This window comes from Lissotriton helveticus, chromosome 4_1 (assembly GCF_964261635.1).
Source record: "Lissotriton helveticus chromosome 4_1, aLisHel1.1, whole genome shotgun sequence".
NCBI classification, from domain to species: domain Eukaryota; kingdom Metazoa; phylum Chordata; class Amphibia; order Caudata; family Salamandridae; genus Lissotriton; species Lissotriton helveticus.
Genome location: NC_136063.1, coordinates 1,589,981,983 through 1,590,004,711, shown reverse-complemented (window position 1 = coordinate 1,590,004,711; position 22,729 = coordinate 1,589,981,983). Strand labels below are relative to the sequence as shown.

The following is a 22,729-nucleotide window of genomic DNA, read 5'->3' as shown; positions in this document are numbered from 1 at the left end:
GGTGCCTACTGTTGCCCTGGTAGAATGGGCACGCAGCCACACAGGAGGCTCCTTCTTAGCCAACGAGTAACATGCTTTGATGCACAGAACGACCTACCAAGAGATGGTTCGTTTGTGCACAGCCCAACCTTTTTTGGCGCCCACGTAGCCAACAAAGAGCTGGTCATCCACCCGGAACTGTTGTGTGCACTACAGATAGAATGAGAGCGCACGTTTTGGGTCCAGACGGTGGAGCCTCTCTTCCTTTTTCTAATGATGCGGAGGCAGAAAGAAGGTGGGCAATGTGATGGTCTGCCCGAGGTGGAAGGGTGTGACAACCTTTGGCAAGAAAGAAGGACGGGTCCTTATAACCGCCTTGTCTGGATGAACAGAAAGGAAAGGAGGCTTGGAAGAAAGAGCCTGGAGCTCACTCACTCTTCCAGCAGAGGTGATAGCTACCCGGAAAGCTGTCTTGAGAGTGAGAAGACGCAAAGGACAGTTATGAAGGGGCTCACAGGGAGCGCATATCAGATATGTCAAGACAAGGTTTAAGCCCCATTGAGTCATTATGAACGGCACGGGAGGAAACATGCGTAAGGCCTTTCAGGAAACGGTTAACAACCGGGGACTTAAAAAGAGAAGGCTGATCTGGAAGCCCTAGAAAGGCTGAGATGGCCGAAATATAACCTTTGGTAGTGCCCAGAGCAGATCCCTGCTGGGCCAAAGAAAGAAGGAATGAATATGCTACTTACCAGTATGCATCTGTTCTTGGCATGTAGGGCTGCTAACATTCATATCTTAGCATTAGATCGCCGCCTAGTGTTGGGCTCGGATGATTGCACATTGTTGTCCTGGAAGAGTCTTCGAAGTATCCTGAGATAGGTGGCTCCTCCCCTGGACTACAGTGCGCATGGGCATCGGCTCCATCCCCAGATTGTTTTTCGCCATTGTGGCAGAAGATGGAGTGAAAAGTGTAAAGGATGTCCATGCTAATGAATAAATACAATAGTATATCTGCAGCTGCGACAGGCACCGGGGAGGAGGGCGGGCGATATGAATGTTAGCAGCCCTACATGCCAAGAACAGATGCATACTGGTAAGTAGCATATTCAGTTCGAGGCATGTGGGCTGCTAAATTCATATCTTAGCATAGAATACATAGCAGTCCCTCCATCAGCGGCGGTTGCCCGTGCCAGCTGCAGAAACCTGAAAAAGTGTCTTCAGAACAGCCTGTCCTACAGCAGCTTGCTGCTTGGAATGCACATCAACACAGTAGTGTTTAGTAAAGGTGTGTGGTGTAACCCACGTGGCTGCTCTGCAAATATCCTCTAAAGGAATGTTCCCTAGGAAAGCCATGGATGCCCCCAGTTTGCGTGTGGAGTGCGCTCTGGGGGGTATTGTTAAAGTGCGCTTGGCTTTTTGATAACATATCTGGATGCATTTAACAATCCATCTGGCTATCCCTGCTTTGGAAATCGGGTTGCCTTTGTGTTGTGGTGCGAAGGCAACAAAGAGTTGTTTTGTCTTTCTAAAGGGTTGTGTTCTGTCTATGTAGTACATCAACGCCCTTCGTACATCTAAGGTATGGAGCATTCTTTCCGCCACCGTTTGCGGGTTTTGAAAGAATGCTGGTAAGTCAATAGTTTGGTTTAGATGAAACTGTGACACCACCTTCGGAAGGAATTTGGGGTTAGTGCGCAGCACTACCCTATTTGGATGGATTTGAATGAATGGCTCTTGGATTGTGAACGCCTGCAGCTCACTGACACGCCTCAGAGACGTAATAGCTACAAGGAAAGCTACTTTCCACGTAAGGAACTGGAGTTCACACGAGTGCAGTGGCTCAAATGGCGGTCCCATTAGTCTGGTGAGAACGACATTGAGGTTCCACACCGGAGCTGGCGGTGTTCTTGGGGGAATGACTCGTTTCAGACCTTCAAGGAAGGCTTTAATGGCAGGCACTCTGAAGACAGAGAGGTGCTGCCTGTTCTGGAGATAAGCCGCTATGGCGGATAGATGTATCCGAATGGAAGTGTACGCTAGATTGCACTTGTAAAGATGCAACAGATAGCAGATGATGTTGGGGATAGATGCATCTAGCGGGTTGATGTCATTGGCTGTGCAGTAAACGACAAAACGCTTCCACTTTGCAGCATAGCATGCTCTAGTAGTTGGTTTCCTCGCCTCCTTGATGATGTGCATGCACTCCGGAGGTAGGTTAAGGTATCCAAACTCTAGGACTTCAGGAGCCAGATCGCCAGGTTGAGCTGTTGTGGATCTGGATGCTGAATGTCTCCATGGTTCTGCGTCAAAAGACTGGGCGTGAGGCGCAGTCTTTGATGCGGCACCACTGAGAGTTCGAGGAACGTGGTGTACCAGGCCTGGCGCGCCCACGTTGGAGCAACCAGGATGAGAGTCATCTCGTGCTGCCTTAGCTTTCTTGCGACCAGCGGTATTAGAGGGGCTGGCGGAAAAGCGTACGCAAATTTGCCTGACCAGTTCATCCATATCGCATTCCCCTGCGACTGTGGGTGAGGGAACCTGGCGGCAAAGAGTTGGCATTTTGCGTTCTCCTTTGTGGCAAACAGGTCTATCTCCGGATGACCCCACTGCTGAAAGTACGGGTGGAGAACAGATGGGTGCATCTCCCACTCGTGCATTTGATGGCTGTATCTGCTGAGCAGATCCGCCATCTGATTGTCCTTTCCTGGGAGGTGTTCTGCCATGAGGAAAATGTTCCTCTGAATGGCCCACTTCCACATGCTCTGAGCCAGATGAGACAGCTGTGGCGAGTGGGTGCCTCCCTGCTTTTGAATGTAGTACATCGCGGTCATGTTGTCCGTCCGGACTAGCACGACTTTGTTGCACAGATGTACAATGAAGGACTTGAGCGCCATGAAGATTGCCATCAGTTCCAGATAGTTGATGTGCATCTTTTGTTGCTGCGTCGTCCATAGCCCCTGCACTGTGTAAGTGAGCACATGAGCTCCCCATCCCTGGAGAGATGCGTCCGTTGTCAGGACAATCTGCGGCACGGGCTCTTGGAACAGTCGGCCCTTGCAAAGGTTGTGTGGAGTCCACCAATGCAGAGAGTCGTATGCCCGACTGGTAACCAACACTAGGTCTGTCAATTGCCCACGAGCCTGTGTCCACTGATTCGCTAAGCACTCCTGGAGCGGGCGCATATGTAGCCGTGCGTGAGGGACTATGAAGATGCAGGAGGCCATCATGCCTATCAACTGCATGAACACTCTCGCTGGAAGCGAGTGTTGTGGCCTGAACTTTTGGATCAGAGCCTGCATGCTGTCTATCCTGACTTGGTTTGGCTGAGCCATGGCCGTCAGGGTGTTGATCGTTGCACCTAGGAACTGCCGGACATGCGCCGGCTGAAGGTGCGATTTTGGGTAGTTCAGGGAGAAACCCAGATCGTGAAGAAGGTGAATTGTAGTCGACATGTCTGCGGCGCACTGTTGCTCTGACTTGGCTTGCACGAGCCAGTCGTCTAGGTAGGGGTAGACATGGATGTTCTGCCTCCTGAGGTGCGCCGCTACTGTCGCTAGACACTTGGTGAACACCCTCGGGGCTGTTGTGACTCCGAAGGGTAGGACTTTGAACTGGTAGTGCCTGCCTTGAATAGTGAACCTGAGGTATTTCCTGTGTGACGGGTGTAGTGGAATGTGGAAATAAGCATCCTTGAGATCTAAGGTTGCTAAGAAGTCTCCCTGGTTTAGCAAGGGAAGAATCTGCTGCAGTGTAAGCATGTGGAAATGTTCTGATAGTATGTACAGGTTGAGGGGACGTAGATCTAGAATGGGCCTGAGAGATCCGTCCTTCTTTGGAATAAGGAAGTACAGGGAATATACCCCTGTGCCTTCCTCCCCCACCGGCACGAGCTCGATTGCTCCCTTTTGCAGCATCACCACTACTTCCTGCTGCAATAAGAGCAAGTGCTCTGCGGACATAGGCCGTTGCCTTGGCGGGATGTTGGGTGGAGTGGACTTCAACTCTAGGCAATAACCATACTGGACTAGTTGTCGCACCCACCTGTCTGTGGTGATGTTTCTCCAGACGGGCAGGAACTGCTGCAGTCTCCCCCCGACAGGTGTTAGGTGGTCGGGGGGCAGTGACAGAGAGTCACTGTTTGCTTGGAGTAGAGGTGCGGGAGCTGTTGTTTCCTCTGCCGCGACCTCTGTTGCTGTTATTCCTGTAACCTCCCTTGTTCTGTTTAGTGAACGAGGATTGTGCCCCACCTTTTGAGAACTGGGATTGTTGACCCATTTGTCCTCTGGTGACTCCACGTGCACCTGAGCGACGAAAATTGCTGCCACGAAACTGTTGTGACTGTAGGGCCCCCATAGACTTAGCAGTTTCTGTGTCTTTCTTTATTTTCTCTAGGGTGGTGTCAACATCCGGACCAAACAGACTATCAGGATTGACTGGCTGATTAAGAATTGTTGTCTGAATATCCGGTTTAAACCCTGAGATGCGGAGCCAAGCTTGTCGTCTCAGCATAACGCTAGTGTTGATAGCTCTAGCAGCTGTATCCGCAGCGTCAAGTGCACACTTGATGGCTGCGTTTGAGATCAGCTTTCCTTCCTCAATAAGCAGTTTGGTGCCCTCTTGGAACTGTGGAGGCAGGTGTTGTATAATCTGTTCTAGGGTGTCGTAGTGCGCCCTATCGTAACGCGCCAAGAGTGCCTGTGTATTGGCGATGCGCCAAAAGTTTGATGCCTGTGCAGCTACTCTTTTGCCCCCTGCCTCTAGCACTTTGGATTCCTTATCCGGGGGAGGAGCTTCACCCGTAGTCTGGGAGTTGGCACGTTTCCTGGCATTGGCGACCACAAGAGAGTCCAGTGGCAATTGTCCCCGAATGTATGCGGGGTCCCCAGGAGCAGGCCTGTACTTTTTTTCAATGCGAGGGTTGACCACTCTCGCTCTTGTAGGCTCCTTAAATATGTCCCCAGCATGCTTGAGGACTCCTTTAAGCATAGGCAGTGTCTTTACTGTCCTTTCAGAGACTGAAAAAGTGTCGAAAAGGAAGTCTTCCTCAACAGGGTCGGCATGCATGTCCACGTCGTGATTGGCTGCCACCCTTTCGAGCAGTGCATGAAAACCTGCTGAATCCTCAGTCGGGGATGCCCGTGCATTAAAAGGCTGCGGGTCCTGCCCCGCACCTTGGGTGCTCTGGTCACCAGTGTCATCATATGAATCCGGTTGCACATCAGGTTCATTGATTGGGAAATTGTACTGCTCGTCTTCATCATACCCCTCACCCGCAGAGTGTTCTGGGGAGGGAGTAGGGCTCCGTCTCGGAGGAGGCTGGATTGGTTCCGTGAGGCCTGAGGCGTCAAGGGGCACCCTCTTCTTCTTTAGTGGGATGACATAGGGTTCCACTGGCTCTGAAGTGATTCTCCTCTTATAGAGGGTCAGTTTGCCTGTGTCAGCGTCGATGAAATGCTCCGAATCGTCCTCGGATTCGAGTACCTGACGTGGAAGTGGGCCAGTCGGTGAAGAAATCACCTGTTTCGGTGCCGATTTGGTTGAAAATGCTTTGGGCGCCTCCTTCGGCGGCAAAATAAAGAGAAGTTTCCCAGACGGCTTCTCTGGAGTGTCTTTTCGCGGCTGCGTCGATGGTATCGGAGCCGACGGGGCAAAGGCCTTCTCCCTGATTCTTTTCAGTGATTCGGCTATGGGGGACGGCACACTCACAGTTTGTGTCGGTGCTGACGAGGATGGTCTGATTGTCCCCTCGGATCCGACGTCCTTGTGGGCCTTGTGCGCTTTGGGCGCGGATCCTGTCTTTACCGCCTCCGATTCCTGCGTTCGGGGCACAGACTTCTTTCCGTGTGCCTGCGTAGCCTCCTTGGAGCCGACTTTGGCGGGTTTTGACGGCGTCGTAGCCGCTGACCCGTGCCGACCATCTTTCTTGGAGGACCCCTCCTCTGGCGTCGGTTTCGATTTCGCAGCATCGGAATCGACGGACTTCTTCGACTTCTGCGGACCGGAGGTCGACGGAGTCGATGGGGTAGCGGGCACCGTCGCTTTCACCGGCACGGTAGCCATCTTAGGGACACTCGAGTCCTTAACTTTCGGTTTCGTTTTCGGGTCGGCCATTTTAGGTGTTGTCGATCCCGATGGTTTCGGTTTCGAAACAGTCTGCCCAGCAAGTAAGTCCGTGGCCGGGCCCGAAGGCGGGGCTGTGGCTTGCGGCAACGGGTCTTGGGTAAGGCCGAGAGGCGATCCCGTGTCCCGGTCGGTATCCTCGTAACCTTCGGGGCAGAGCTCGTCCCCTGAGCTGTCTGCCGCGGCCCCATAAATCTCATCGTCGTCTCCTACCTCGTCGACGTATTCAAGGCCTTGACCCGCGACTCCGACGTCGTCTCCCGGATCCGCCTCGACCTCCGTCTCGGGTGGGGAGATTTGGAGATGATGACCCTGGTCCTCTTCGTCTTGGTCGCCGAAGATGTTCTCCGGATCCGGGGCCGCTTGTTTAGCTTCCATGCGCATCGCGCGCCGAACCTTGAGAGTCTTCTTTGAGCGGAACTGTGCACACAACTTGCACTTGCCGTCGTCGTGGTCAGGCGAAAGGCATTTGTTACACACGGGGTGTAGATCGATGTGTGGGTACTTGGACCCACAGAGCGGGCAGTACTTAAACGGGCTCCGCTCCATGTCCGAAAAGGCTTGCAGTCGAGTCGCGATGAGAAGGCCTCAAAGTTCCGAGGGCGAAGAAAACTCCGCTTATTCCGGCTCCAAGAGACGGAAGACTCGAGACCGTGCGCAGACAATACCGACGCAAGAAAATCGAGGCCTTTTGGCCGCTAAAAGTTAGTTTTTCTTGGTTCCGACAGTAAGACGTCGAGACCACATCCGAACCCAATGGCGGAAAAAAACAATCTGGGGATGGAGCCGATGCCCATGCGCACTGTAGTCCAGGGGAGGAGCCACCTATCTCAGGATACTTCGAAGACTCTTCCAGGACAACAATGTGCAATCATCCGAGCCCAACACTAGGCGGCGATCTAATGCTAAGATATGAATTTAGCAGCCCACATGCCTCGAACCAGAAGAACCTCGGAAAGAAGGGCAGAAAGGGGATTCACAGCCTTAGCTGTGCACCATGCCACAAACTTTTTCCACCTGCAGGCGTATACCGTTTTAGTGGAGGGACGCCTGGCTGCCAGAATGGCATCACAGACTTCGAGAAGAAGATCGAAGGCTGTCAACAGTCGCCGTTCAATCTCCACGCATGGAGGTGGAGGGTAGACAGGTTCGGGTGGAGGACCGTCCCCTGCTGCTGCAACAGAAGATCCTCCCGAAGAGGTAGCCGGATCAGGGGATCGATCGCCATGTTGAGTAGCTCGGGATACCAGTATCTTCGTGCCCAATCCGGAGCCACAAGGATGCCTTGGGCCCGGTTGCACCGAATCTTGTTCAGTACTCTGGGCAGAAGTGATATAGGCGGAAAGGCGTACAACAGACGGCAACTTCACTCGCGATGAAAAGCGTTGCCGAGCGAGTGTCACCTTGGAAATTCCAATGCGTAAAACGGATGACATTGCACATTCTCTTCGGTGGCGAATAGATCTAACCAAGGCTCTCCCCACTGCAGAAAGACACCTTGCGCCACGTCCGAGTTCAGACGCCATTCGTGATCCATCAAGCATCGGCGGCTCAGTTCGTCCGTCCTGGCGTTCAGAAAACCTGCCAGGTGTTGAACCACCAAGATAATGCCTTGATGTTCCAGCCATGTCCAGAGGCGCAGAGCCTCCTGACATAGGGTCCACAACCCCACCCCACCCTGTTTGTTGCAATACCACATGGCGGTGGTTTGTCCGTGACCACTTGCACTACACTTTTCGGACAGAGTGAAGGAATGCCTTCAGTGCAAGTCAAGTCGGATTGCCCGAAGCTCCAAAATATTCATATGGAGTCGGGACTCCGCCGGAGACCAGAGGCCTCTGATTGCCACCGCTCCCAAGTGGCCTCCCCATCCCAGGAGGGACGCATCCGTCACCACTGTGTGCTCCGGTTGGGGAAGGGAGAGGGATCTGCCATGGACCCAATCCCGATTTGTGAGCCACACTACTGCAATTGATGTGCAGTGCCCTCCGAGATCTGGACTTGATCGAACAGGTTGTCCTGATGCTGTGCCCACTGAAACAGAGCCCGCATATGCCATCTGGCATGTTGCACTAGCAGGATGCAGGAGGCCATCAGGCCTAGGAGCCAGAGGGTCATCCTGACTGAAACCCGGGAGAGAGGCTTAAGGATTGGAGTCATAGCCTGAATATCCTGGACTCGCTGCTCGGGAGGACAAATCCGAAAACACGTTGAATCCAGAACCGCTCCGATGAAGGGGAGCTTCTGAGAGGGATTCAGGAGCGACTTCTGGCACATTGATGGAGAACCCTAGAAAATGCAGGAGGTCGGTCGTAGTTTGTAGGTGGGTGACGACTGCCTGGGCGAGCCCGCCTTCAACAACCAGTCATCGAGGTAGGGGAACACTGACACCCCTGACCTGCGCAGATGAGCTGCGACCACCGCCATCACTTTCGTGAACACCTGAGGGTCGCTGGTAAGGTCAAAGGGGAGCACAGCAAACTGAAAATGCTCCTGGCCTACTGTGAACCGCAGGTAGCGCCGGTGGGCGACAGGACGGGGATGTGAAAATATGTGTCCTGCAAGTCCAACGCTACCATCCAGGCTCCAGGGTAGAGGGCAGCCAAGACCTGAGCCAGAGTCAACATCTTGAACTTCTCCTTCCGTAGGAAGCGATTGACATTCCTGAGGTCCAAGGTGGGGCGCAGGCCCCCTTTGTCCTTCTTGGGGACCAGAAAGTAGTGGGAATAACAACCACGTCCTACTTCTGGCCCTTGAACGCGCTCCATGGCCATCTTGACCAAGAGGGCTATAACTTCCTTTGTGAGAAGCGCAAAGTGAGGTTGCATGGCTGGGGGGGCATACTCGAAGGCGAGGGAGTAACCCCTTTGGACAATTTGCAGCACCCACCTGTCCGAAGTAACAGAACGCCAGTGGGGTAGGTGATGTTAAATCCTGTCGCCCACCGGCGTGGGATGCACCCCAAAGTTTGGACTAGGACGGCTTTGAGGCGGATGCTGCGGGAGCGGAGGTGGACTGACCCACATGCTGGCCCCCTATGCCGCCACGGCGGCCTACAAGCCCGTGGCCGCACTGAAGTTGGTTCTGAACAGGCTTCTCGCTGAACAAGCGTGCAGGGGCGCCCCTTCCGTGGCCATGAAAGGAACAAAAGGTAGACGTGATCGGGCGCGTGGTGGAGAGACTCAAGGACTTGGTCGCAGCCCAAGAGTCCTTGAAACGCTCCAGCGCACTGTTTGCCTTATCACCAAACACGCGAGTACCATCAAAAGGACATGTCCATGAGGGAACTCTGAACATCCCCCAAAAACCCTGTGGACCGCAGCCAGGTGTGGCGATGTAGGTCCACCGTTGTGTAGATCACCCTACCCGGTCTGTGGTGTCCAGCCCACACCGGATGGCGAACTTCGCGGCGTCCTTTCCCTCCGCAACATCTTTGTAAAGTACAGCCTGAACCTCCTCCGGGCACTGGGGCAGTGTCTGCGCCACCGTGGACCGCAGCCAAGCATGGCGACGTAAGACCATCGTTGTGGAGATGGCTCTCATTAAAGAGTCCGCAGTGTCCAGCACACACCAAGCGGCATACTTCACAGCATCTTTCCCCTCTGCGACAGCTTGGGAAAGTACAGCCTGGACCTCCTACGGGCACTGGGGCAGAGCTTGCGCCACCGTGTCCCACACAGCGTGAGAATAGCGGCCAAAAAGGAATGCAGTGTTGACTGATCGCAGCCCCAGGCTGGCAGAGGAAAACAACTTTTTGCCAAACTGCTCCAGTTTCTTTGATTCATTATTTGGCGGAGCGGTAGGGAATGCGCTCTGGGAAGTGGAGGCCTGAATGACCAGGCTCTCCGGGGTCGGATGATTTGTTAAAAAGGCAGAGTCACCCGGTACCGGAACCCCAGTGGCTGATCGAGACCAGGTGCCCATCAAAACATCTGTCACGGCCTCATTGAATGTAAGCAGAGGTTCCATAGAATTTGCCGCCGGCTGAAGCACTTCAGTAAGAAGGTTCGTTTTAAGGGTAACAAAAGGTAGACCTGGCCGGGCGCATGGTGGAGAGACCCAAGGACTTGGCCGTAGCCCGAGAGTCCTTGAAACACTCCAGCGCACTGTCTGCCCTATAGCCAAACAGGCGATTACCATCAAAAGGCATGTCCACGAGGGAACTCTGGACATCTCCCAAACACCCCGTGGACTGCAGCCAGGCGTGGCGACGTAGGGCCACCGTTGTGGAGATCACCCTACCCAAAGAGTCCGCGGTGAGTAGCCCACACCGGATAGCGAACTTCATGGCGTCCTTCCCCTCCGCGACAGCTTGGGAAAGTACAGCCTGAACCTCCTCGTGGCACTGGGGCAGTGTCTGCGCCACCGTGGACTGCAGCCAAGCGTGGCGACGTAAGGCGTCCGTTGTGGAGATGGCGCTCATTAAAGAGTCCGCAGTGTCCAGCCCACACCAAATGGCGAACTTCGCAGCATCCTTCCCCTCCGCAACAGCTTGGGAAACTACAGCCTGGACCTCCTCCGGGCACTGGGGCAGAGCTTGCGCCACCGTGTCCCACACAGGGTGAGAGAAGCGGCCAAAAAGGCATGCGGTGTTGACTGATCGCAGCCCCAGGCTGGCAGAGGAAAACAACTTTTTGCCAAACTGCTCCAGTTTCTTCAATTCATTATCTGGCGAAGCGATAGGGAATGCGCTCTGGGAAGTGGAGGCCTGAATGACCAGGCTCACCGGGGTCGGATGATTTGTTAAAAAGGCAGGGTCACCCGGTGCTGGGCGATGACGTTTGGCCACGTTTTTATCCACAGGAACCCCAGTGGCTGGTCGAGACCAGGTGCCCATCAAAACATCCGTCAAGGCATCATTGAACGGAAGCAGAGGTTCCCTAGAACTTGCCGTCGGCTGAAGCACTTCAGTAAGGAGGTTCGTTTTAAGGGTAATGAAAGGGAGACATGGCCGGGCGCGTGGTGGACTGACCCAAGGACTTGGCCGTAGCCCGAGAGTCCTTGAAACGCTCCAGAGCACTGTCTGCCTTATCGCCAAACAGGCGAGTACCATCAATAGGCATGTCCATGAGGGAACTCCGGACATCCCCCGAAAAGCCCGTGAACCGCAGCCAGGCCTAGCAACGTAGGGCCACGGTTGTGGAGATCGCCCTACCCAAAGAGTCTGAGGTGAGTAGCCCACACCGGAGGGTGAACTTCGCGGCGTCCTTCCCCTTCGCAACAGCTTGGGAAAGAACAGCCTCCTCCAGGTACAGGGGCAGTGTCTGCGCCACTGTGTCCCACACAGTGTGAGAGTAGCGGCCCAAGAGGCATGCAGAGTTGACTGACCGCAGCCCCAAGCTGGCAGAGGAAAATAACTTCTTGCCAAACTGCTCCAGCTCCTTTGATTCCTTATCCGGCGGGGCGGTAGGGAATGCACTTTGGCAGGTGGAGGCCTGAATGACCAGCTTCTCCAGAGTCGGATGATTTGTTAAAAAGGGAGGGTCACCCTGTGCCGGGCAATGATGCCTGGCCATGTTCTTATCCACAGGAAACCCTGTGGCTGGTCTAGACCAGGTGCCCATCAAAACATCCGTCAGGGCCTCATTGAACGGAAGCAGAGGTTCCATAGAACTTGCCGCCGGCTGAAGCACTTCAGTAAGGAGGTTTGTCTTGAGCGAGACAGTAGGCAGATCAAGGGCCACAGCTGCTCTATGGAGCACCACAGTATATGTGGCGCCCCCCTCGTGACAGCAGGAGGAGAGCCAGGCTCAGAGGAGAGGTCAAGGCCACCTGCATCCTCTGAATCCTCAGCCCACTCCAGTTCGGACTCGCACTGCCGTGCAAGAGGGTCCTCTGACCCCTCCCAGACATCCCCCTCCTCCACGGCCCGAGGCACAGGTTGCTGAGAAACTCTTTTGTCTAACAATGTTTGGTCCTCATACATACAAATACCGCCAGATAATCCTCAATAATTGACACCTTCTTTCCTGACTTGAATGCCCATTAGAAAGACCGCTATTCACTATGAAAAAAGGCAAAAACATTGGCCAAAGTATCATTCGAGCAGACATAGCACCGAAATCATTAAAAAGGATCTACGCGCCCAGTGGATCATGACACCAATAGATGGGGACCATAAAGTGGAACTGTTTGGTTTGTTCAAGTACAATAGAAGGTAAAGAATTCACCCATGATGCAATTAAATGGACATATAAAAAGTTTACGAATTGCAAAACAAAAAATGCAATTGTCGTCATCAGATGTCCTTGCCCTAAATTGTACATTGGGAAAAGAATTCAACAAGTGAATCAAAGAACTGTCCAGCACAGATCTAGAATAAAAAAAAAACGAGTGTTGACCGCCCCAATGGCGCCCCACTTTGTTGAAAAAAACAACACAGAACAAGAATTCACTTGGACAGTGCTATCAGCGCCCAAACAGTCACTGAGAGGAGGGAATATAGAAACTCAACTTTTACAAAAAGAAGCATACCTCATTTTGAAATTCCATAGTGCCCAGACGAGGTTGAACGAGATGACTGAATTAACGAAAATTGATTCCTAACAAATCATAAATCCCCTGAAACAACTACAATACCCAAAATGCATCATTTCCTTCTACAAGGAGACCTGCCATGTCCCAGTCCGCGGAACAAATATTTTAGAATCAATAAAATTCAAAACCTAAAAAATTACCAAATCAGAAAAGTCCACAACAATTGCAAACGAAAAGATTTTCCAGATTTACTACGCTTTGAAGCTCCCAATCATGAAAGTAAAAGTCACATGACCATTTCAAAAGGAACGCCACAAACCAGAACAGGAACATGAGTCCATCGGAAGTGAAGCCGAGAAGAGACAGAGACAAAAGTCCGTGCTACCATAACGTTTCACTTAGTAAGTTTACCGACAAACAGTATTGTGAACTGAAGCTATTTAAGAACTTCAACCGTGTATTAATGAAAGCGCGCTCCTTTCAGCTTTTCAGACCTCAGAACAGTTGGTCCACTTCCTGCCCATTCATCGCGCTCTAGTAACGTTTTAACTATTCAAACACTGACGCATCCCCCAAGTGAGTCGAATACAATGTTTCTCATTAGTTGCAACATTCGAAAATCTGATATAACGGACAACTAAGTAGCACTGTGAACTTGCTTACTTTTCAGAACAATGGTAAAAGCCTTGAAGTTATACTAAGCACGCCACTGGGAGCACCCCAGAACAGTTGGCCCACTTTCTGCTCATTCGCAGCGCTGCAGTAAAAATGGAACTATTACAAAAGTGACAAATACTCTAAGTGAGTTGAATACAATGTTTTCCATTAGTTGTAACATCAGAAAATCTGACACAACGGACAACTAAGTATCCTTTGCGAACTCGCTTATTTTTCAGAAAATGGTAAAAGCTGTAAAGCCATACTAAGTAGGCCGCTGGTAGCAGACAGAGAGCCTTATAAATAATGCCTAACACAAAGTCCTTAAAGCACACGAGTAAGCAGCTGAGCAATATGTCAGTTTGTCCAAAAATTGAGTAAACTACCCCGCTTTCAGACTAATTCCTTTTATTTTGTCTACAGAGCATTAAAATATCTCAAACACAAGAAAATCTTGAACCACAAGTAACGGTCCAGGTACTCTTGCCCTATTGAATAATTGAGACAAAGAGCAGTACCAAATTTAGAGAAGGATTTAATTTTAATTTCAATAATTTTTGTCCTTTATTATTACAGATTACACCAAGTCAATTTGCCCTGAAGATAATCCCTTGATAAAACAGGGATCTCAAACGCGTCAGCACTTTTCTATGACACCATGAGGGCTGTATATGAAATGTAGCCCTAAGGCAAGATAGGGATTAATAATTGAAAATATATCCCACATAGTCCTTGAGCTTAGCCTTATGGTCTAGGAACTCTAGAAATAGTTATTTCGCCTAGAGTTCCAATAAGATACGAGTCTTGACAAATTGTAGGTGTAATGTGACTATTGTACTTTTTAATCTATGTGATTTATGTATTTCCTTTTTGAAATATTTTTTTTCATTTTATGTATTGATTGATTATGAGCTCCAAGTGTATTGTTTGGCATGCATTTGAATGTTGTAAAATATGCTCAAAAGGTGTTTAATTATTGACAACGATATAGCCAGGACCAAGACAAGTATTTCCATTGATCCCTAATCTGCTAAATAAACAGCATGAACTAAAATAAGTTGGTCAGATCTTCTTTTCCCCAAAAACTTTCTAAAAGTGGTATTTTCAGAATTGAGAATTAAAATCCAACTGTACAATTGAAGAAAGCTTTAAATTACAATTCTTTAGACACCAAACTTGATATTCCTAACTGATCTCAATTAAAAGTGATCACTTATTAAAGGTACCCCAATATTATCCTATGGGAGAGTTAGGCCTTGCAGTAGTGAAAAACGGTTTAAGAATTTTCCACTATAGGACATGTAAAAGTTAAAAGTACATGCAAAACTTTTCAAATGCATTGCACCCTGCTCCTATGGGCTGCTTTGGGCCTACCCTTGGGGTGACTTACATGTATTAAAAAGGAAGGTTTAGGTCTGACAAAAGGTGTATCGTCAGGTCAAAATGGCAGTTTAAAACTGCACACACAGGTTGCAATGGCAGGCCCGAGACATGCTTTAAGGGCTACTTAAGTGGGTCGCACAATAAATGCTGCCGGCCCACTAGTAGAATTTAATTTACAGGCCATGGGTATATATAGTACCACTTTACAAGGGATTTACAAGCAAATTAAATGTGGCAATTGGGTGGAAGCCAATGTTACCATGTTTAAAAGCGAGAGCACAAGCACTTTTGCACTGGTTAGCAGACGTAAATGTGCAGTCCTAAAGCCAGCAAAAATGAAGGAGGCCAGAAGGCAATACCAAATACAGTAATCTGCGATTCGGTAAGTATCACAAATTACGAATTGCATTTGTTTGCGTCGTACACCTGGAATGAAAACATGATTGTGAGGGCGCTGACGTTCGGAGCAGCTCTGTGCAAAAATGTTGTACTACTGGTGAGTAAAGTTTTATTATGAATCAATAGGAAAACCATTTTCATAACTTGCACTATAGAGAATGTATTTGAGTCTCTGTTCTGTATGAGCATATATACATCACAATTTGCGTCTTAGCACATATATATAAGATAGGGTTAGCTCTCTAGGGGATTTACATTTTATGGGGAATTGTAATGTGCAGCAGATAGAATGGAGGACTACGCTATTTTGAACACTATTTGCAGAGCAGAGTACACTGGACTATAATCAGGGCCACTGGAATTATGCGGCAGGGGAGACTAAAATATGTGTTGGGGTGACTACATTAATTGGTTAGAAGAGGCAAATTATGTGACGGGATGCAGCACATTTAGTGTTAGAATTATATCATTATGTTGCCATTTTTACAACGGCAATGTTTTATGAGCACCACATTACTACCACTCTGAAACCCAAATATGGAAATGAGCAAAAGAAAGGTGACCAGTAATCCTTTGGGAAGGGCCTTACAGTGCGAGTTACTTACCTTTGGTAAAAATGTATCTGGTAGAGACGATTCTAGCCGCAGATTCCTTAACGTCGAATTATCCCCAGGCGTGAGACTGGATCCAAAAACTTTTTGCCATAGCATCCCTGCACTCCGGGGGGACAGCATCACGTGACTCCGCTCAGGCGGCGTCCGCGTACGTGACGTCAGCGAGGTCACATAAGTCCCACCCCGGCCGCCTACGTCAGTTTTCTTTCGGAGACCTTTTCCGCGCCACAACGCGGAGCCACCAGACTAACTGTGGGACATGGGAACAGTGTGCGAATAGAAGAACATTAGAAAAAAGGGATGTTGAGGAACAACATCACCAGGGGCAGTGCCGGACACTGCCGTACCCAAAGGCAGGAAAAGAATAAAAATAAGGAATAAGCACAGCCCTGAACTGCCGCCCTGCCACCATATAAACAGCCCCCCCTTGAATAGGGAACACAGGCTAAAGGTCATAACAACCTGTAGTAGGATGGTAACCCAACCAAGAACAGCGAAGGGGAACCAGTTCCAAGACAAACAGGGAACTACAACCCCACAAGGCAACACTAACCCAGGGTACATCAATCCCCCAAGGAATGAAGGCAAGGCAAAGCCAGGTAACCCCAACCCAAGGGGTAGCAGAGGGCCAAGACCTTAGAATAAAGAGGAAGGGGGGGGGGAATGAGGGGAAGGCAAGCCCCAATCCCAGAGCAACCAGGGCATGGGGCATAGGGGAACCCTAAGACCCATCCTCCAAGTGTCAAAGAGGAGGACGGGAACAAGGCAATCAACCTGCCAAAGGGGCAAAGAAGTGGTACAAAAGGGGGGGGCAAAGAATGCATCCACAAAAGAAATACCCACCCCCGGGAGGCAAGTGCAGAAGACCAAGCCAAAGGTCCTCGCAGAACGGGGAGTAAGGGCGGGCTGTGAAGGAATCTGGGGCTAGAATCGTCTCTACCATATTCATCATTACCGAAGGTAAGTGACTTGTACATCTGATAGAGACTACTAGCCGCAGATTCCATAACGTAGAATAGATACCCTAGTCATACCCACGGTGAAGGAGGGTCTGCGAACGACCCCACCAGCCTGGACATAGCAGAGGATCCCACAGGGGACTAGTCCAAGGCAAGGGGGGAACCCCACAAGCAGACCACCACCGACCCCAAGAGAGGTGTGGGAAAAAGAAAGAAGAAGCCCGTTAACTCTCAACAGAGGAACCAAGGGCCAGGCCAGGGAGGCCAAAGTACCCCACGCTCCTACAAGGCAAAAGAGCTTCCATCCAATGCCAACCAAGGAAGAAGAAGGAGAAAAGCCTAGAGGGCCCAAGGCAACGAGGGAAAAGAAGGCGAGCCCAACAGACAGAGCAGGGCCAGCAGGAATAGGCTGCTGAAAGCAGGAGAAACAGCCTGGGGCTCCCAGGAGACAGGGCAGGCTACACCTGACAAAGGCAGAAACACAGAACCAGCCCAGCCTCCATGACAGGAGCATGAGGCAAGGAAATGCCCGGACACACTACGAGGGGTCCGCACATGACCTAAAGAAGCATCTGCAACATACATAAACGCCATGGGGAACATAGGCCCGAAGGTGACCAGAACACCCTAGCAGGGCATAAGCTATATAACAGCTACCACTACCCCACATAGGGTACGGCAAGTCCCAAGAACTGGGAACCCTCTTAGGAAGAAACTTCCACAGCAGAGGAAAAAACAAAAGAGCCACGGGGAAAAACCCCTGCAGAAGGCTTGCAAGCAGCCCAAGAGAAAAAAGAAGGCCTAATCTCATGGCCAAGTCTGTGCAGACAACTCCAGCAAAAACACACACACAGGCAACAAAAGGGCCTTCCAGCAGCCAACAACGCCATAGTCCCAGCAAGGGATAAAACACACTCCACCGCAAGGGCAACAGGCCCAAACGAAGATCCAGAACCAGCTCAACTCAGCAGTTACTGAAGGAGGATAAGGCGGAGGAGGAGGATGGAGCCCTCCCAGGAACAGTTGGATGGCGGAGTCAGCCGGGGCATGGAATAACAGGTTACCATCGAACGGAAGATCAATCAGTTGCTCCCGCACATTTTCAAGGAACACGCCGTCCCGAAGCCAAGCATGGCGCCGGAGGGCGACTGGGGTAGCCATGGACCGGCCCAGTACCTCCGAGATGTCCAGAGCGGAACAGAGAATAAACGCCGCTAGCTCCCGGCAAGCCAATGCATGATGCCGCCAGTCCACCTGAACAGACTCCTGGATGCTGCGGATCCCAAGGACTCAGCCGAGTCCCACAAACAAGATGAGGCCCTAACCAACACGCATAAGGTGTTTAGAGCCCCCAGGGCAGTGCTGGTTGAGGCGAATATGTTGTGCCCCCAAGAGTCCAGCCAGCGGGCCTCCCGGGATGGCGGAGTCAACCGTGGCGGCAAGGAAGAAAAGTAGTCCGCAAAAGGTTATTTCAGGAAGAGGGGTGGAGGGAAAGACACGCCGGGTCACGCGGTGCTGGGAGGTGCCATGCAGAAGGTGTTGGGGCACCGGGTCCCCTGAAGCGGGTCACCTCCAAGCCCCCATCAGGGAGGAAAGGAGTGAACCCTCAAAGGGAAGCAACAGCTCCCTCCCACCAGAGCCCTGGTGGAGAACCTCCAAGAGATGGTCCGCCGGAAAATAAGCAACCGGGTCACCCATCCGCAGGATACCCATAGCCGTGGACAGTGCGTGAACGAAGGCCGCACCCGCCTCCTTAGGGCCCCGTGGTGGAGAAAGCGGCTCCTCCGTGGGCAACGGCTGCAAACTAAGGCAGCCGTCCCGAAGCCAATCGGGACGGGCAAAGGCTAGACCTGGAAGTCAGAAGGTACCGAAGAATGGGGAACCTGCAGCTCTTAAGGTGAACACCTCAGCCTCGGAAAAGGAGGGGAGCCGCCCTTCAATGACGCTGGCGAAAAAGAGACCATATGGTGGCCCGTCTCCGGGGAGGATGACACCAGTAGGCACCCAACCTCCGGAGAAGAGGTGGCCATCGCAGACGAATCCGCTGCACGACCTCTGTTTGGAGCCGTCTGAGGCAGGACGTCAACACCATCCGGCGCAGAGGGAGATGCCGGATAGGGCTCCTCCAAGTCACACTGCACCGGGGACCGGAGTGGAGCCGGAGTGGCCAAGGGGCGGCGCCGGAACAACGCCGACTCGACCTCCGCCAAGGCTGCCGCCTGTGTGGAGGAACAAGAGGGGCCGGGGGACTGCCACGAAGCCCTCCGCCAGCCTCGGCCCAGGATGTAACGGAGGTGGTCTGGCGACCCATGCGGCAGCACCAGGAACGATTCAACCTCCGACACGCCCTCAGACGAGGCAGCCGCCCGCGGGACGGACAAGAGGTGCCTGTAGGGGGATGAGGGGTCCCTGCCCCACCTTGAACCAAAGCGAGATGAGGAGGGCCTACCTACCCCTGTGGCGCCGCCCAGACCAGCAGGTGCCGGCGCCGTGGCAGCGTCAGCTCAGCCATGGACAAGGCCACCGCCTGCCCAGAGGACCGAGCGGGGTACGGGGATGAGACCCGAGCCGGGGCGACCTCCTGCAACACCACAGGGACTCCCGTGGGAGTTTGCAGCGAGGCAGAGGCGCCGTGGTCCGAACAAAGTGACCCCAGAGGAGCTGCACCCCAAGAGCACCACATCCCCCAAGGCAGGATCCGTACCAGTCGGTGCCAGGGCCAAAGCCACCGGCGGCGGCGCGGAGGGCCCCACGCAAGGAAAGGGATCTGCTGACGCCTGAGGAAGGGAAGGAGGAGGAGAAGCCAGCAAGGCCTGCAAAGCCGCCGCATATGTCTCCATCTGGACTCTCAACACACTCTCACTGGGAAACGGTGGATAGGAGGACAACACGCGGGGCTGCATCACCCGCAGGTAGTCCACGTCCCCGGGTGGCCGAACACCGGCCCCCAGGGACAAACTGCAACACTTACCCACCGGGGAGCAACGCTCACGCAACATCGCAGAGGGGTGAGGACGACGACAATGGCCGCTTCTGAAGCCGTCAGCTGAGGAAGATCGAGGGGAGGAAGCCGACCTTGAGAGACGCGCTAAGAGTAGTTTCATCCGGCGCTCCAGCCGCTATTTCGGCTTCCACTGTTGGCACGCCTTACAATCAGGGGTGCCGTGATCTTCCCCCAAACACCACATACAAATGAGGTGAGGGTCCGTCGCCGACATAAGACGCCCACATGACATGCACATCTTGAAGCCCGAAGGCATTCGTACACTGTTCCACAAACAAAATTGTCACAATGAGGAAGGAAAAAGGGGCCTAAGACAGGCCCGAGCAAGATGGGATCCGCGTTGCAAGTGAAAAAGGAAAAAACAAACGTAGGCGCACCGGGGTGGGAATTATGTGACCTCGCTGACGTCAGGTACGCGGACGATGCCTGAGCGGAGTCGCGAGATGCCGTACCCCCGGCGCGCAGGGATGCTGTGGCAAAAAGTTTCCGGATCCAGTCTCACGCCTGGGGATAATTCTAGGTTAAGGAATCTGCAGCTAGTAGTCGCTATCAGATCTGCGCAGCAATATGTGTTGCTGCGTGTTTAGTAACTTTTGATCCATTTGGGCTGGAAACAATTTTTGTACTGAAATCTGCAGAGTATGTAGCAGATGATGGATTATGAGGCATATCCATAATTATGTGGAAAACGCCATGGCTGCAAAATCACATAATTCCAGTGTCCTTGTCTAGAAGTAAGAAAATATTTAGCAGAATAGTTTCTGGGTATGACAGTCTGATGTAGTAAACTCAAAACCGTCTTGTGCACTGTTTTAGTACCAAACACATAAAAACACTTCTGCAAAGTAATTTGTTTTTACACATCTCCTTTGAAACTTACTTGTAAATTGTAATCCTGCAAGATTTTTACCAATGAATCTCTTAAATTAGGAATTTCCATTCCCTCCTTAATGTGGCGAATCAGACGAATGGGGTCCACATGGGTTCCAATGTTGTTCAGCAAGCCAGTGATAAATGCTGTAGAGGCAACCAAGAAAGACAACAACCAGTTACCACATGCACGTTGTCTCATATACCGGTATACTCCATGGAAAAAGACAAAATAAAAATGCTCCAAATTAAATGTATTCTGGCCCAATTTAAGTTTTTGAAATTTGGTGTTGTGATTTTACAAATGTTGGGCAAACATCAAAGTGTTTGACAATTCAGTCATTGGACTGAGTGTTGAGTGTTTTTCAATCATAGCCCAACTCCTTCTGTTATGCTGACTTGTTGACCCACTTATACATCACCCTTCTCATTGAATAAGATAATACAAGACATCAGAATCAGTACATTAGAAAATAGGAACCTCACTGTTCTCAGTGACCTTGATTTATGGCTTGAGTTACAGTTAGCCCTACTAACTATAACGGCTGAATTTCTCTGGTTTTGTACGAGTGAAATGTCCAACTAATTATAACGTCCCTGAAACCTGTGTTTTTTTCAGTGAATTTCTAAGGTTTTTTAAATGCTAATTTCTAACTCTAACGTCCCTCAAACCTATGTTTTTTTCAGTGAATTATAATGGTTTTTTTAAATGCTAATTTCTAACTATAGCGTCCCTGAAACCTATTGTCTTTTCAGACAATTTCAAAGTTCTTTTAAATGCTGGCCATTGTAAGTTGGTGAATTAAGTTCCCTTGAATCTTGAGGGTCCCTGGGGGCCAAGTAGCCCACCAGGTACCTCGAGTAAGCGCCAAGAAGCTGCGTTGCAGAGAGGTGTTCCGAGGCCACGTCCCTTTTTACACCATGCTGCAAACACGGCTTCTGGCGCACTGCTGCTAGGAGGATGAAGTCCACTTGTGTCCTGAGGTCCTCAGGACAGAAGAGGACCTCATTGCCCCACCAGCAGTGCACCAGAAGCGAGTGGTGTAAAAAGGGGCGTGGCCTCAGACCCCCTCTTTGCAACGCAGCTCTGTGGCGCTTACTGGAGGTAACTGGTGGGCTAGGGACCCACAGGATTGAAGAGAACTTAATCTCCCAATTTACGACGTATTCAAGAGGAATTAATTCCCCAACTTACAACGTGCAAGGGGACGTGTTTGCAGAGTGCTGCAAGGAGGGGGCGGGGCCTCCGCCGCAATGCCGGCTTTTGAAAAGAAATTATTTTCTTTAGAAGGGGGCTGTGTGGCCCCTCTTCTTTTACAATATTTGGGCCCTGGGGACCCCATCCCCCAGGGCATGACCTGTTTTTTTTCTAGAAAAAAAAACAGGAAAGGGGGTCGGGCAACCACCCTCCCGAGGCCAATTTCGGCCCTGGGGACGCCATTCCCCGGAGCATGGCCACATTTATTTACAATGTATTTAAAATATTTTTTAAGGAGGGGGCTGTGGGGGGTGCCCCAATGCCCCCATAGTCCCGCTGGCTCCCCAACTCCTGCGGGAGCCGGCATTGCTTTTGAGCAAGGGGAGCTGCTGACATGCAGCTCCCCCTGCTCAAAAGCAATCCTGCTTTGCTTCATTGAAGTGAGAGCAGGTTTCCCAGCTCTCGCTTCAACGAAGCAAAGAAGAGTTTGCTATGGCTGTTTGCTCCCGCCCTGCCATAGCAAACAGCAGTGTCCCGGGGTTGGGAACCTGGGACACTGCAGGAGCCAGCCCTGGGCCTTCAAGGGCTCCAGGAGGTGTTTTCAAAGCCTTGGGGGGTGGTGGTCCCCGGGGTCCGTAACGGACCCCCGCATTTGAATAATTAACGCCCAGGGGAGGTGGTGGTCCCTGGGACAGTGTGTGGAGGGGCAAAAGCCCACACACTTTAAAAAAGAAATTCAGCCCCAGGAAGGTGGTGGTCCCCGGGGCTTGGGGGGCCAGCGAGACCCCCACCTCTTTTACATTTCAATGCCCCAGGAGGTTGCGGTACCCAGGGCAGTGTGGGTGGGTTGGAACCCCCCACGTCTATATAAACAAAGCCCCGGGGAGGTGGTGGTCCCTGGGGCTGCGGTGGGGCCATGTGCCCACTCGCATTCCAATTAATAAGCCCAGGGGAGGTGGCGGTCCCTGGGGCAGTGGGGCCTCCCGCAGGCCCCCGCAAATGAATCACTCATTTTCGGGGACCTGGCTCACCCGGGAGCTTTTTTTATTTTGTTGGACCTGGTCCT

At 51.7% G+C, this 22,729-nt stretch overlaps 1 protein-coding gene across 1 annotated transcript in view; it reads right to left on the bottom strand.

Annotated features, from left to right (window-relative positions):
* Positions 1 to 22,729, bottom strand: part of VPS41 (VPS41 subunit of HOPS complex) — an 841,276-nt gene that overhangs the window by 91,818 nt on the left and 726,729 nt on the right. Inside the window, exon 25 of the mRNA XM_078688207.1 lies at positions 20,476 to 20,612. Coding sequence (XP_078544333.1) covers positions 20,476 to 20,612 — 137 coding nt within the window. The remainder of the gene's footprint in view (positions 1 to 20,475; positions 20,613 to 22,729) is intronic.